We start from the raw sequence: 15,997 nt of genomic DNA, 5'->3' as shown, positions 1-15,997 counted from the left end.
GGGTCCCCCAAAATTAGGGGGCTAAAGCAGGAGCTTTAGTTGCTTCATGCTTCACCCGGCATTACAATATAGAGTTTTAAGTAAAAAAAATTTTTGTAATTTTAAATTAAAGATATGTCAAATTATAAATGTATTAAAATGTTTTTAATCTTATAGTTTTAAATATATATGTTGATAGTTGAAATTAAATAGTTTCAAAAAAAAAGTTAGAGATATTACACATCCGTCCTTTTTTACTTGTCAAATATTTCCTAATTTGATTTTCCTTTTTACTTGTCTTTTTTCATAAATCAAGAAAGTATAAAAAATTTCTACCTACTATATCCTCCATTTATTTAGTGTGTTAACGTCTCTAAAATATGTCGAACTTCTTAAAAATCTTTGATGAAAAACTATCAATTAATAAAAGTAAAATGATAAACTCATTATTCAATTATTGTTTTCTTAATGGATGTGTCAATCTAAAATTTGACAAACAAAAAAAAATAGAGAAAATATTTTTTAAACGAACTAAAAAAATAATATGATAAACAAATTGAAAGGTAGGGAGTGAATAGATATTCTTAGTATTTAATTTAAAGTAAGGATCTATTAATCTCCTCCGTGTTACACAAGTTAAGGTACCATGTCCTGAAGGTGATTCACATGTGAACAAATTACACACTTTACATTGTCAAATTTGAAATTGAACTATTCAAACTTAAATTTATTGTTGTAGCTCTGTATAGTTCCTATATAAACACTCTGTTAGCTAGATAGCACATTAGAGTGCCAGAAAAGAAAGTAAAGGAATAATAGAAGGGATGGGGACCATTAAGTTATTGTTGTTGATGTTTTTTGTGATGGTAATTATGGCCAATGGTTGTTGGGAGGAAGAGAGAAGTTCTCTCTTAGAGCTGCAAGAAAACATAATGAGTTCGAATGGTGAATTGTTGGTTGATTGGGCAGGCTATAATGCCAATGGTTTTACAGATTGTTGTTTTTGGAATAGGGTAAAATGTAGCTTAGCATCAGGTAGAGTTATCGAACTCAATCTCGAAACAAGGCTTGGATCAGAGGATGGTTGGAGATTTAACGCCTCTCTCTTTCTTCCATTTAAGTCACTGCAAGTTCTTTTATTGTCTTCCAGAAATATTATAGGGTGGACAAAGAATGAAGGTCTGATCAATCTTGTATTCATGAGAGACTTCTGTGATATATATACACTACTAACATGTCTGATTTTGTTATCCAGGGTTCAGTAAACTAAGGAAGCTTCCCAACCTGAAAGTAGTCGATTTGCAATTTAATCCCATCCATCCTAAAGTTTTAATATCATCTTTATGTTGGATTACATCTCTTGAGGTTCTAAAACTTGGTGCACATGTTGGAACCACTTTCAGCATACCGACATATAATAACAGTATATTTTATATGATTTATTTGCTCACCATTTAACAGGTAGCAAAAGAATGAGTTCTCTGCGGAATTTACTATTGGGAAGTTCTAACTCCAACTCAAGCAGAGTCTTACAATCCCTAAAATCATTCTCATCTCTTAAGTCACTTTCTTATAAAAATAGTGATCTCACTGCTCCGACCATAGTTTACTCAAAATCAAAATTTGTCCACCTTACTTCTATCATCTCTTTTTGTTTTGAAATATGAAAATTTTGCTGTTTCTTTTTTCTGACTCTATCCATATAAGCATTAAGAAATCTGAGCAAGATAGAGTACCTATACTTGAGAGGATCTTCCTTAAATGACAACTTTCTACCAAACATTGGACAAATGACTTCTCTTAAAGTGTTGAGCTTGGCTTTTGGTGCCAATAACGGCTCCCTCCTTCATCAAGGTAGCGTATTTTTTTTCTTTTTCCTAATGCCTGCATTTTCACGAATATAGGCAGTGGCGGAACCAAGATTTTTAATAGAGGGTTCAAAATCTGAAAAAGTAGACACACGAACTAGTCGAAGGGGGTTCAATATCTACTATTTATACATAAAAAATTATTTTAATCATGTATAAATATTATAAATTTTCGCCGAAGGGATAAACCCCCTGGACACCATGTGGCTCCGCCACTGAATATAGGGTGTGTTCGGTATAGAGATCTGACTTCACTTGTAGAGTAGGAAAAAACAAACTCTATAAGTGACATTCCACATTGATTGTGTCTTGTGAACACACATCAGCTTCACCTATCTCCCATATACCCATTCCACTATCCCCAGTGACAAAGCCAAGATTTTCAATAAAGGAGTTCAAAATCTGAAGAAGTAGACACACGAACTAATCGAATGGGTTCGAAATCTACTATTTATACATAAAAAATGATTTTAATCATGTATAAATAGTATAATTGTTTCGCCGAAGGGGTTTGGATGAAACCCCTAGCCACCATGTGGCTCCGCCCCTGACTACCCACACCTCACCTCTCATATTATTTGTCTAGATTAAACAAATATTTTTAAAATAATATGTTTTATTTAAGCACCAAACACAAAAAAATAAGTAAGAAAACTCACCTATATATTTTCTTAGAAAATATTTTCCTTTGTATAGAACACACCCATAGACACAAAAAATATAATAAGACATTGAAGAGCTGGTGTGTTTGCTAAATGTCTCTGAAATATATATATATATATATATATATATATATATAGGTTGGTGTGAACTCAAACATATTGAAGAGCTGGGTTTTGTACACAATCATTTTGAGGGAACACTGCCTTCATGTTTGGGAAACTTGACATCACTTCGATGGTTGAGTTTTGCAGAGAATTACTTGAGCGGAAATATAGCCTCACATTCTATTTGGAGTAGACTCACATCACTTGAGTACCTGGATATTTCTGATAACCAATTTGAAGTTCCTCTGTCATTCAGGCAATTTTCCAACCATACAAAATTGATCTACTTGAATGTTGGTTCTAATACAATAATTACAGATACCGAATTCCAAAATTGGATCCCAAATTTCCAGTTGGAGTTTTTTGCTATATATGATTGTATGAACCTTCAAAAATTGCCTTCTTTCCTTCACTACCAATATGACTTGAGGATTCTTGTTATATATGGAAATCAATTGCCAGGAAACTTTCCAACATGGTTGTTAGAAAATAACACCAGACTTGCAGCGATTTATGGTAGTTATAATGCTTTCAACGGACCATTGAAGTTGCCATCGAGTCCTCACCATAATCTAGTGATGATTGATGTTTCTAATAACAAACTAAATGGGCATATTCCAGAAAATATGAGTTTAGCCTTCCCAAAGCTTAGTAATTTGAACATGTCACAAAATTATCTTGAAGGTCCCATACCTTCCAAGATTAGTGGCATTCATGTAAAAACTATAGACCTATCTAACAATTTCTTATCTGGAGGAGTTCCTAGTGATCTGGAAATTGGTTCTCCACAATTGTTCTACCTTCGGTTGTCAAACAACAAGCTGAAAGGAAAAATATTTTCGGAGGAAGTCAGGCCACATATCTTATCATTTTTGTTTTTGAATGGCAATAACTTTGAAGGACCACTACCTAGTAACATTTTTCCCAGATCCCTTATTGTACTGGATGCTAGCAGGAATAATTTCACTGGGGAGATTCCGAGATGGGTTAGGGATAATACAAGAATGCTACAACTTGATTTGTCCGAAAATAATCTCCAAGGTTCGATTCCAGTTGAGATTTGCAATTTGAAGAGTATATATGTCTTAGCTATATCCGAAAACAGGCTTTCAGGCTTTATTCCTTCTTGTGTGAGTTCTTTACCTCTCGAACACATACATCTAGAGAAGAATCAATTGGGTGGTGAATTGGGACATGTACTTTTCAATTTCTCTTCTCTGGTAACGTTGGATCTTCGCTACAACAATTTTACAGGAAATATCCCACACACCATAGGCTCACTTAATAGTCTAAACTACCTTCTCCTTAGCAATAACCAATTGGGAGGGGAGATTCCAACCCAGATTTGTATGCTGAACAACTTATCTATTGTGGATTTATCTTTCAATAAGCTTTATGGTCCACTCCTTCCTTGTTTGGGTTACTTAACACAAGCCGAAAAGGATGAAAAGATAAGGACTCATTATTTTAGCATAGTATTTCATCATCAATGGTTTAATTTTTTGGGCTGGATACATTTGAAAAGGCACTACCATGATCGTCATGAAATTCTAGTTTTCTCATTTTTTATGGATGTGGAAACTCTGGTCCAGTTTTCAACGAAAAGAAACTCATACACTTATAAGGGAATCATTCTAAATTATATGTCAGGTATTGATCTCTCAAGTAACAGATTAACTGGTGAAATTCCCATGGAGCTAGGGAATATGAGCAATATACATGCATTGAATCTATCCCACAACCATCTCACCGGAAGAATACCAAATACCTTCTCCAATCTACAGGAAATCGAGAGTTTAGACCTTTCCCACAACAGATTGAATGGGAGCATTCCTGTTGGTCTACTTGAGCTAAATGCTTTGGCAATATTCACTGTTGCATACAATAACTTATCAGGTGCAGTGCCTGATTTTAAATCTCAATTTGCAACTTTTGACAAAAGCAGCTATGAAGGAAATCCTCTTCTTTGTGGTTATCCATTAGACAACAACTGTGGTAGTCCTAAATCGTCAAATAGGTCCAAGATTGATGGAGGTGAGGATTCATCAGGCTGTTAGAAAACTGTATTGAAAAATATTAAACAGTAACAAAAACTTCTGAAAGTAATAAAGACAGAATCTGAAATAAAAGATAGAACCAGAACAGAAAATAAGAACAGTGTTTGGTAAAATTATATAAGAACAACAAACCGAGCCCACTGAATGCACAGTGTGTCCTTAAGGAATTATTCCCCTCAATGTACCAAAGGTTTTGGAATCTTTCCTCACAGGATAGAACGATTTACTCACCAGAATAGCGGTACAGCAAATTATGGTGACTGCGAACTACTTGATGGTTGTATATCACACGAGTTTTAGGAAGTGCAGAAAGAAGAAGAAGAAGAAGAAGATGTTGTTTCAAAAATTTCGTATGGAACATTCTGAGAATTAAGAGACATATATAGACTGTTTGCACCTTTTAAGAAAAGGCACCTGTTGGGAAAAGATTTGCCTGTTGAGAAAAGGTTTGCAACTTTTCGGACAAGGTTGCAACCTTTCAAAAATCTGTTGGAAAAACGGAGGGAAATATTTTAAATTAATTAAGGCCCAAAAAGATTATCAATCAATCATATCAATTGACCAAATCTGTAGCCGTAGCCGTAGCCGTAGCCATAGCCGTAGCCGAGTGACGACGACGACGGCGCGAGGGGAGACCCTCTTCTTGACCCTTTAGCAACATGAAGGAGTGCTTCTACTTTTAAGTAGAAGACTTTTCATTTCCACCACCTATGTGGGACCAAAGCTTATTTAATAAAGTAAGAGAGAACAGATCATTTTCCTCTCCACTTCTTTTTCCCTCAATTTCTCATTCAAACTTATCAATTAAACCCAACAATCCCCCACATGAATGGGGAATGTCTACAAGATAAAGAAATGCACGGATAAGTGTGTGATAACAAGCGAAAATTAATTGCATCTGGATAAGTAGGTTTTCCTTTGAACTTTCCATAGTGAACTTATATAGGATATACTCGATCAATCGGTAGATGCGATATCTTTGAACCGTCGAACTTTGTTGTATAACTAGACAACATAAGTCACACAATTAATCATCAATCATCTATGGTTCTCACGGTTGTGTTCTTTTCAGCCATGAACACCGCCTGGTTTCGTGAATGCATAGAGAATGGGCCTTTACCGTCATTCCCTTTGAAGCGGCTTATACTTCACATTCACATAGGTGATTTCTAAACGTGTAGTCCTATAGACACACTATCTAGTCATTTTCCGCCAGACTTAGATAATCATTAAAAAACTTTTAATGTTGTATTAACTCATTAAAAAGCCTTAAGGTTTTATTCTTTGTTTATAAACATTGTTATCATCACGAGAATGGATTGAGTTATTTGACAATGTTGAACCACCAATCATAACTTTGTTTGATCTCTTTGAACCTAGTTCTTGGGATCTCCAGTCTACTAGGTAGAGTTACCGCCATGATGACTTGTCCTAGGCCTTAACCCCATTCCTCTCGATGATCTTTCAACAGCCTCTCTAGATAAGCCTTTTGTTAGTGGATCCGATACATTATCTCTTGATTTTACGTAGTCAATAGTGATAACACCACTAAAGAGTAGTTGTCTAATAGTATTGTGTTGTCGTCGAATGTGATGCGATTTTCCATTATACATAACGCTTCCTGCCCTCCCTATTGCCGCTTGGCTATCACAATGTATACATATAGGTGCCAAAGGTTTGGGCCAAAATGGAATATCTTCCAAAAAATTTCGAAGTCATTCAGCTTCTTCACCAGCCTTATCTAAAGCTATAAATTCTGACTCCATTGTAGAGCGGGCGATGCATGTCTGTTTTGATGATTTCCAAGACACTGTTCCTCCACCAACGGTGAAAATATATCCACTTGTGGATTTAACTTCATATGATCTGGTGATCCAATTTGCATCACTATATCCCTCAATTACTGCGGGATATTTATTATAATGCAAAGCATAGTTTTGAGTGTGTTTCAAATACCCCAAGACTTGTTTTATTGCCATCCAATGAGTTTGATTGGGATTATTCGTGAATCGACTCAATTTGCTAATAGCACATGCTATATCTGGTCGTGTACAATTCATAATATACATCAAACTTTCCAAAACTCGTGCATAGTCTAATTGTGAGTCACTTTTACCTTCATTCTTTTGAAGTGCAAAACTTACATCAATTGGAGTTTTTGCAACATTAAAATTTAAAATACTTGAACTTATCAAGAATGGTTTCAATATAATGTGACTGTGATAATGCTAGACCTTGTGGAGTTTTATGGATCCTAATTCCTAAGATTAAGTCAGCAACCCCTAAGTCTTTCATGTCAAATTTGCTAGCAAGCATACGCTTCGTAGCATTTACATCGGCAATGTCTTTACTCATTATCAACATGTCATCAACATATAAACAAATAATAACTTCATGATTTGAAGTATTTTTAATGTAAACACATTTGTCACACTCATTAATCTTAAATCCATTTGCCAATATTGTTTGGTCAAATTTCGCATGTCATTGTTTAGGTGCTTGTTTAAGTCCATAAAGTGACTTAACAAATTTGCACACTTTCCTTTCTTTACCTGGAACTACGAAACCCTCAGGTTGTTTCATGTAAATTTCTTTCTCCAATTCTCTATTTAAGAAAGCCGTCTTAACATCCATTTGATGAATTTCAAGACCATATACAGCTGCAAGTGCCAATAACACCCGAATAGATGTTATTCTTGTTACCGGCGAGTATGTGTCAAAGTAATCAAGACCTTCTTTTTGTCTATAACCTTTGACCACAAGTCTTGTCTTATATTTATCAATAGTGCCATCAGCTTTTATTTTCCTTTTAAATATTCATTTTGATCCTAAAGGTTTATTTCTAGGAGGAAGATCAACCAATTCCCATGTATGGTTATTTAAAATTGATTGAATCTCACTATTGATTGCCTCTTTCCAAAATGCTGAATCAGAAGAAGACATTGCAGCTTTAAATGTTTGAGGCTCATTTTCAAGCAAAAATATCACAAAATCTGGTCCAAAGGAAGTAGATATCCTTTGACATTTGCTACGCCTTGGATCCTCTTCGGTTGGTTTACTTTCCTTTGGTTCTACTCGTGGTCATTTAGATCTTTCACTTGAGGACTCTCATTTAGTTTTATACGGATAAATATTTTCAAAGAATTCAGTATTATCTGATTCAATTACCATATTAACGTTAATTTCAGGATTGTCCGATTTGTGAACCAAAAAATCAACAAGCTTTGTTGTTTGTAGCATAGACAATAAAAACACAATCCACGATCTTTGGTCCGATTTTTACCCTTTTGGGCAAAGGAACTTGGACCTTTGCTAAACACCCCCACACTTTGAAATATTTCAAGTTGGGTTTTCTTCCTTTCCATAGTTCATATAGAATAGTTTGTGTTTTGCTGTGGGGTACTCTGTTGAGTATTCGATTAGTTGTAAGGATAGCTTCCCCCCACAAGTTCTGCGGTAAATCGGAACTTATTAATAAAGCATTCATCATTTTTTTTAATGTTCGGTTTTTCCTTTCTGCAATTCCGTTTGATTGTGGTGTGTAGGGGGCAGTAGTTTGATGAATAATTCCATATTCTAAACATATCTTTTCAAAAGAAGATTCGTATTCTCCACCCCTATCACTTCTAATTATTTTTATCTTTTTATTCAATTGATTTTCCACTTCGTTCTTATATTGCTTAAATACATCAATTGCTTCATCCTTACTATCAAGCAAATATACATAACAATATCGAGTGCAATCGTCAATAAAAGTTATAAAATACTTCTTTCCACCACGAGTTGGTGTAGAATTCATATCACAAATGTCTGTGTGAATTAATTCTAAGGGACTAGAATTCCTTTCAATAGATTTATAAGGATGCTTAGCATACTTATATTCAACACATACTTGACATTTTGATTTATTGCAATCAAAGTTAGGCAATATATTTAAGTTAATCAGTTTTCGCAAGGTTTTATGATTGACATGTCCTAAATGTGAATGCCATAAATTATTTGACTCAAGTAAGTACGAAGAAGCTTAAATTTTATTATCATCAACAACCATTACATTTAGTTTGAAAAGACCCTCAGTGAGGTAGCCTTTTCCTAGATACATTTCATTCTTACTGACAACTACTTTGTCTGAAACTAGAACACACTTGAATCCATTCTTGATAAGAAGGCCGGCAAACACCAAATTCTTTCGCATTTCTGGAACATGATACACTTTGTTCAGCGTCACCACCTTTCCGAATGTCATTTTCAAAAATACTCTCCCATATCCTTCAATCTTAGCAGTTGCAGAATTTCCCATATAGATCGTCGCATCAGGTGCTGCAGGGGAATAAGTAGAGAAGGCTTCTCGAACTGCACACACATGCGAAGTAGCTCCCGAATCAAGCCACCATTCTTTGGGATTATCTACTAGGTTGCATTCTGATAGCATTGCACACAGATCATCGATACCTTCTTTATTTTCCACCATATTGGCTTGTCCCTTTCTCTTGTCCTTTTTCGGAAGACGACAATCTGGAGCTTTATGTCCAACTTTCCCACAATTATAACAATTGCCCTTGAACTTTTTCTTGTTCTGCTCCTGATTCTTTCCAAAAGGTTGCTTCCTTTTCTTATTCTTTGGAGCAACATCTTCAACGATGTTCGCTCCCATAATTATTGAATTTCCATGCGACTTCTTTTCTGCTATTTTGTTATCTTCCTCAATCTTGAGATGAATCACAAGATCTTCCAACTTTATTTCCTTACGCTTGTGCTTTAGATAATTTTTGAAATCTCTCCACGAAGAAGGCAACTTTTCTATCATCGCAACCACTTGAAATGCTTCATTAACTACCATACCTTCAGCAATAAGGTCATGAAAAATAAGTTGTAGTTCTTGAACTTGGGTTCCAACAGTTCTGCTATCTATCATTTTATAGTCTAGGAACTTAGCAACCACAATTTTTTTCAAGCATGCGTCTTCAGTCTTGTACTTCTTCTCAAGTGTATCCCACAATTCTTTAGAAGTTTTCACAGCACTGTAGACATTGTACAAATCATCATCCAAAGCACTTAGGATGTAGCCCTTGCATAGAAAATCTGTCTGTGTCCATGCCTCAGTAATCATAAAATTTTCATTGGTCGGCATATCAGCAGCGGGCACAGGAGGGTCTTCGTTGGTGAACTTCTGCATACCAAGAGTGGTAAGCCAAAATAACACCCTTTGCTGCCATCCTTTGAAGTTGGCTCTAGAAAATTTTCCTGGTTTTTCTGCCGGTGGCACAGAAGTGCGGCTTGTTGCAGCAACAGTCGTAGAAGTAGTAGTAGTAGCATTTGTCATTTCTTTTCACTGTCAAAATAGACAAACTGTCTTAATATTTCAGAATATCAGACCTTTTACAAAAATAACGATGAAGTTTTTATACTCTTCAAATCGTTGTACAAGTATGAACTTTAATATTCCAACAAAGTTTTTACACTTTTCAAGTCAGAATATTTATTTCATACGGAGTAGAAAACTACATAGGTTTTAGTCTCCAAAAATAGAATACAGTTTAATCAGAAAAACAAAAATAACAGTAATTTCCTTAAGATTGTTAGAAAACTGTATTGGAAAATATTAAACAGTAACAAAAACTTCTGAAAGTAATAAAGACAGAATCTGAAATAAAAGATAGAACCAGAACAGAAAATAAGAACAGTGTTTGGTAAAATTATATAAGAACAAGAAACCGAGCCCACTGAATGCACAGTGTGTCCTTAAGGAAATTATTCCCCTCAATGTACCAAAGGTTTTGGAATCTTTCCTCACAAGATAGAACGATTTACTCACCAGAATAGCGGTACAGCAAATTATGGTGACTGCGAACTACTTGATGGTTGTATATCACACGAGTTTTAGGAAGTGCAGAAAGAAGAAGAAGAAGAAGATGTTGTTTCAAAAATTTCGTATGGAACATTCTGAGAATTAAGAGACATATATAGACTGTTTGCACCTTTTAAGAAAAGGCACCTGTTGGGAAAAGATTTGCCTGTTGAGAAAAGGTTTGCAACTTTTCGGACAAGGTTGCAACCTTTCAAAAATCTGTTGGAAAAACGGAGAGAAATATTTTAAATTAATTAAGGTCCAAAAAGATTATCAATCAATCATATCAATTGACCAAATCTGTAGCCGTAGCCGTAGCCGTAGCCGTAGCCGTAGCCGAGCGACGACAACGACGGCGCGAGGGGAGACCCTCTTCTTGACCCTTTAGCAACATGAAGGAGTGCTTCTACTTTTAAGTAGGAGACTTTTCATTTCCACCACCTATGTGGGACCAAAGCTTATTTAATAAAGTAAGAGAGAACAGATCATTTTCCTCTCCACTTCTTTTTCCCTCAATTTCCCATTCAAACTTATCAATTAAACCCAACACAGGCTTGGAGGATATTCAGTATTTTTACATTGGGTTTGTTGTGTCTTATGGAGCGATCTTGTTGGGATTAGCTACAGCGCTCTACTTCAATCGTTGTTGGAGAAAAGCATGGTTTAGGATGATAGAGGCATTGATGTTTTGTTGTTACTATTTTCTCTTGGACAACATTGTTACACCCAACAAGAGCACATGGTACAGAAAAATGTTGGTTAGGTAGTTGTTTTATAATTTTGTTGTAACCAGTATTATGTTGTCAGCCTCTTTTATCAAAATTTTGTTTAATACTATTAATTAGGAATTAAAATCACACTTAAAAGTTACATTGTTTTATAGGGGAAATTAAAGGCTTGGTCCAAATTGATTCAGAGATAGAAAGTCTTATTTCATCACCCAACTCCACTTTCTGTAGAATCGTTTGATTCTACAGAAACCACAAGAAGAGAGAAACAGGAGCTTTCATACAATTTGAAAAAAAAAATTATCATCACAGAAAGCAGAGCAGATAATGAAATTGACTTTGAATGTTACAACTCTAGATATGATATACACCATGAGCATAACACAAACCTCAGCAATGGAACAGGCTCTTAGTGAAGACTGCATCAGATTTGTACACTTTTAATCAATGCTTTACCTTTTATAAATAAAAAATATATACTTCCATTTAAAGAAGTCTTAATATTTTAACTTCTAAATGAATTTAAATATTATCTTATATAATTATTTATTTAAAGGATGCAAATCCTATAATTCTATGTAAAAAAATAATTTGCATACTATTTGTTTTAGGTTTATCAATAACATCAGTCTTTTTTTTTCATGATCCTTTTATTTGTTTATTTAATTTTAAGATTCACTTTTGAATTAGAACTCACTTTTGGTTAGGACTATTCCACATAAATTGTCCAAGGCTTTAAAGGAATGGAAAATTAGATTTATTACTAATTAGTTTTACTTACATTAATTTTCAATATACAACAACAACACTGACGACCCAGTGAAATTCCACAAGGTGGGACGGCTGTTTTCGAGAGATCCTCGGCTCAGTAAAATCAAATAAAAAAGAAGTCAGATAAGAATAAGAATAAAGAGTTCAAAGCGATATAGAAAAACAAGATAGGCAATCAAAGTACAGAAAGTAATGAAGGTAATAAATGATAATAGATATCAGACCATAGGGAATTATAGGGAATTATAGTGCACTAATACGCCTACTAATAAAAGAGAAAAACGGGACTATGAACTAGCCTTCTACCCTAATGTGGGTCCTCCACACCCTCCTATACTTAATATTATAATCCTAAATGATGCTTATCACTAGGATAATATTGTTATGCATAAGGTGATGAGCTCTTTGATCGGATTGTTGCAAGGGACCATTATACTGAGACAGATGTTGCAACTAGGGGTGTATATGGATCGGGTTGGTTCGGATTTTTTACAAACCAAACCAAACTATTTGTGTCGGGTTATTAAATCTATAAACCAAACCAAACCAATAAAAGTTGGGTTTTTCGATATCAATTTTTCTCGGGTTTTTCGAGTTTTTTCGGGTTTTTCGGGTTTCTCAGGTTTTTTGAATTTTTTCGGATTTCTCATAGTATCAAATAAAAAGCACAGAGCAGTGCTTCTTAAAAAGAGTTCTAGTACAAAATATCAACATATAAGATGGAGGCACAACACTGTTTGAAGTTTTAACTTTATAATGTAACTTTATAAGATAAGTTTTTTTTTGTATATTATTTAGATGGGCTACTCAAGTTCAAATCTAAATGTAAGAAAGAAAACAAAAATTATGAAAAAAATTTTAAAAATATTTATAAATTACATTTTAATAAATATTTTTATGTATAACATAATTTAAAAGTAGTATATCTATAATCGGGTCGGTTTGGGTTTGGTTTGACTTTTTTTAGTTAAAACCAAACCAACCTTATAATGGTCGAGTTTTTTTTTCAAACACCAAACCAAGTCAAACCAAACCACTAGTCGGGTTTTTTTTCTGGTTTGGTTCGATTTGTTGGTTTGGTGCGGTTTATCAGTGTCACGCCCCGGGAGGGTACCCTAGACGTAACCGGCACCCGAAGGCCATTTCTGACCTCCGAGCGAACCACCTGGTCCAGTCACACATTCATTCAATCACTTTCTCTTAGCGGAAACTCAATTAATGAGATACTATTCGCAATATGAGGGCCGAAGGCCAAGCATTCTTCAACTCAATAACAAATATAATAAGACTCCTAGAATTAACCGTTCAACCTCCCCACACTCCAGTCTATGAAGCCTCTATCCAAGTCTAAAAGGTGTCAATGACAAGTCCATGGCTACCAGCAATCAAAATAAAAGAAATGACAACCAAACTGTACAAGAAGGCTCAATATCCTCCGAAAACTAGGAAGACTCACCAACTAGCTGGAAATGTATGTGGATCTTCAATGGAGCGCCGATTGATGATCTCTAGTACCTGTCTCTGCATCATGAAACGATGCAGGCCAAATGGCGTTAGTACATAAAATGTACGAGTATGTAAAATGGCCGGATGAAACCACATTAAGAAAACATCAATATCAACTCAGGATCTCAACTCATACATATATACATGACAACTCATTCAAATGTCCTAAGTCCAACAAGAATAGTTTAGACAGGACTAACTCATAAGCCACTTAACTCAACTGACTCGGAGCACTATCAAGGCCTAAATGGGAGTTTCTCTTAACCGACAACCATCACCTATGAGCCGGTGATAGTACAACAATCAGACGTTGTTGCCACATCCGTCCATACCTTGCTAGGGCATGAACGCCTCCCTAATCATGGATACCATCGATTAGTCAAGTCCTATCATTTCAGGATAATAAAATGGGAAACATCCGACTTTAACGGTTCGATCCCATGGGAAGCATCCGACTTTAATGGTTCCATCCCTACCTACGTTGGAGGCATAGTTTCTGGGGTTCGAGTATGGACTATACTCTTACCAGCTTTGGTGCTCGATACTCCTCCCATGACCTATGCTCATAATACTCCCTCCAATCATCTCAAACAAGCCCTCACGACTAGTTTCATGTGGAACATTCCCACTCATCAACTCTATCCTCATTCTTAACTCAATTTAAGTCATAATGGCAAGTCTTATTTAGGACCTTATCCACTCGTCAATTCTATTCTCCAATTAACTCAATCAAGCCTCATTTAGGTAAGCATTTATGACATCTCCTCAAGACTAATCACAACTCTATGACTTTAGCTCAACAATTCAAGTAGAATAACACATTTAAGGAAAATGACTTAAGCAACATAATCACTTGGCTAAAGAGATCAACAAATCATAATAACAAGTCATCTCCATCAACTCATACTAACATGAAGGTTTTAGGAATTTCTTAGCTCAACAACATCAACACATATGGCATTAAATAAATAGGGGACAAAACTCATTCAAACATGAACCATACCAAGAAAATCCATTTTTCATGGACATCTAACATCAAAGCAAGAGTAGGGCACATGGGTGGACTTAGCCCATGTTTTGGATAGCCTTACATACCTTGGTGAAGACTTAAAGAAAACCTTGATGTTGGGTATTCAATGGGGGACTCAAATCTTGGAGCTCTTGGACTCTTTTGTTGGAAATGGAGGAGAAGAAGAAGAGAGAGAGAAGCTCCTAGGGCTTTTTTTTGAGAGAGAGTGAGGGCTGAAAATTTGTTCCCAAAATGTTCAAGACTTGTGTATATATAATTTGAGACAATTCCCAAATTGTCCTCCCTTCAAAATTCTGAAAATTAGGCCGAAACGCCCTTGGCGCGATAGTGGCGCGTCGCGCCCTTACAGCGCTAAGGCCAATTTCGCCTAAAAACTTGCACACCTCGCAGTGGCGCGCCGCGCCAGAGACCAAACTACTGAGGCATGTTTCTGGCGTGATAATGGCGCGTCGCGCCCTTATAGCGCCAAGGCCAAAGTTTCTGGGTTCTGGAAATTTGGCCTGAAAAACCTGCACAACTTTTAGTGGCGCATCGCGCCAAGGACCAAACTACTGAGGCATGTTTCTGGCGCGATAGTGGCGCGTCGCGCCCTTACAGCGCCAAGGCCATTTCCCCAGCAGTTGTAACCCAGGCCTGAAAATCTCTGCTGTGCTAGTTCATCTTAGGATCGCCATATCTTTTGACTCCGAACTCCGAAAGTTACATTCCTGATGGCGTTGGAAAGAAGACTCGACGATCTTTAGTTTGATGGGTCATGGGCCACCCAGATTGTCGTCTTTCAAAAGATAGGGTCGTTAGAAGTCGACCCCTTATTCGAACTCATCCTAAAACTTAGCCGCGATGGATCTTTTGGACTTAGCTCGGTCCTAGGGGTCCTTGGTGACCCCACATCACCTCTAACATTGCTCAGTCCCTCAGAGATTCATCTTAACTCACGAATATACTTCAAGATACTCGGGTTCGACCCCTCCGGAATACAAGAAGGGTCCGAATCTTTGGAAAAATTTTGAGGGGTGTTACAATCAGTTTGTCCTGTACAGCCCTAGTTGCAACTGTCACTCGCACTCGCACTATCGTTGAAGTCATTTAGGTGGAAAATTAACATACTCTGTTTAATATGTTTGTGATAGATAAGCTCATGCTTCCTTTCCTTTGTTGTTTAATGTTTGATTGAACATTTTGCCCTCCGTTAAAAAAATCATTTTAGACAAAATTGTATTTTCACTATTTTCTTCAATTATTATATAATTATTTTATAATATGTTAGGACTCCTAAAATATATGAAAAGAAGTGTATGTAATTAAGGACTCCTAAAATATATGAAAAGAGATGTATGTGAAAAATTAAGAAACCTAAAATATATGAAAAGAAATTAGATGTATATTTTTAATATTAGGAGTATTTTTCTTAACCGTGAAATTCTAAATTTTTTAAAGTGATAG

At 35.8% G+C, this 15,997-nt stretch overlaps 1 protein-coding gene across 1 annotated transcript; it reads left to right on the top strand.

Annotated features, from left to right (window-relative positions):
- Positions 1 to 763: 763 nt before the first annotated feature.
- LOC129889018 (receptor-like protein 15) lies at positions 764 to 11,352 on the top strand. Its single transcript, XM_055964115.1, is given in 6 exon segments — positions 764 to 1,158; positions 1,235 to 1,432; positions 1,435 to 1,589; positions 1,686 to 1,833; positions 2,648 to 4,663; positions 11,072 to 11,352. Coding segments are annotated over 6 exon segments (3,087 nt in total). The 5' UTR covers positions 764 to 803; the 3' UTR covers positions 11,287 to 11,352.
- Positions 11,353 to 15,997: the final 4,645 nt, after the last annotated feature.

This window comes from Solanum dulcamara, chromosome 5 (assembly GCF_947179165.1).
Source record: "Solanum dulcamara chromosome 5, daSolDulc1.2, whole genome shotgun sequence".
NCBI lineage: Eukaryota > Viridiplantae > Streptophyta > Magnoliopsida > Solanales > Solanaceae > Solanum > Solanum dulcamara.
This window is presented reverse-complemented; position numbering and strand designations above follow the sequence as displayed.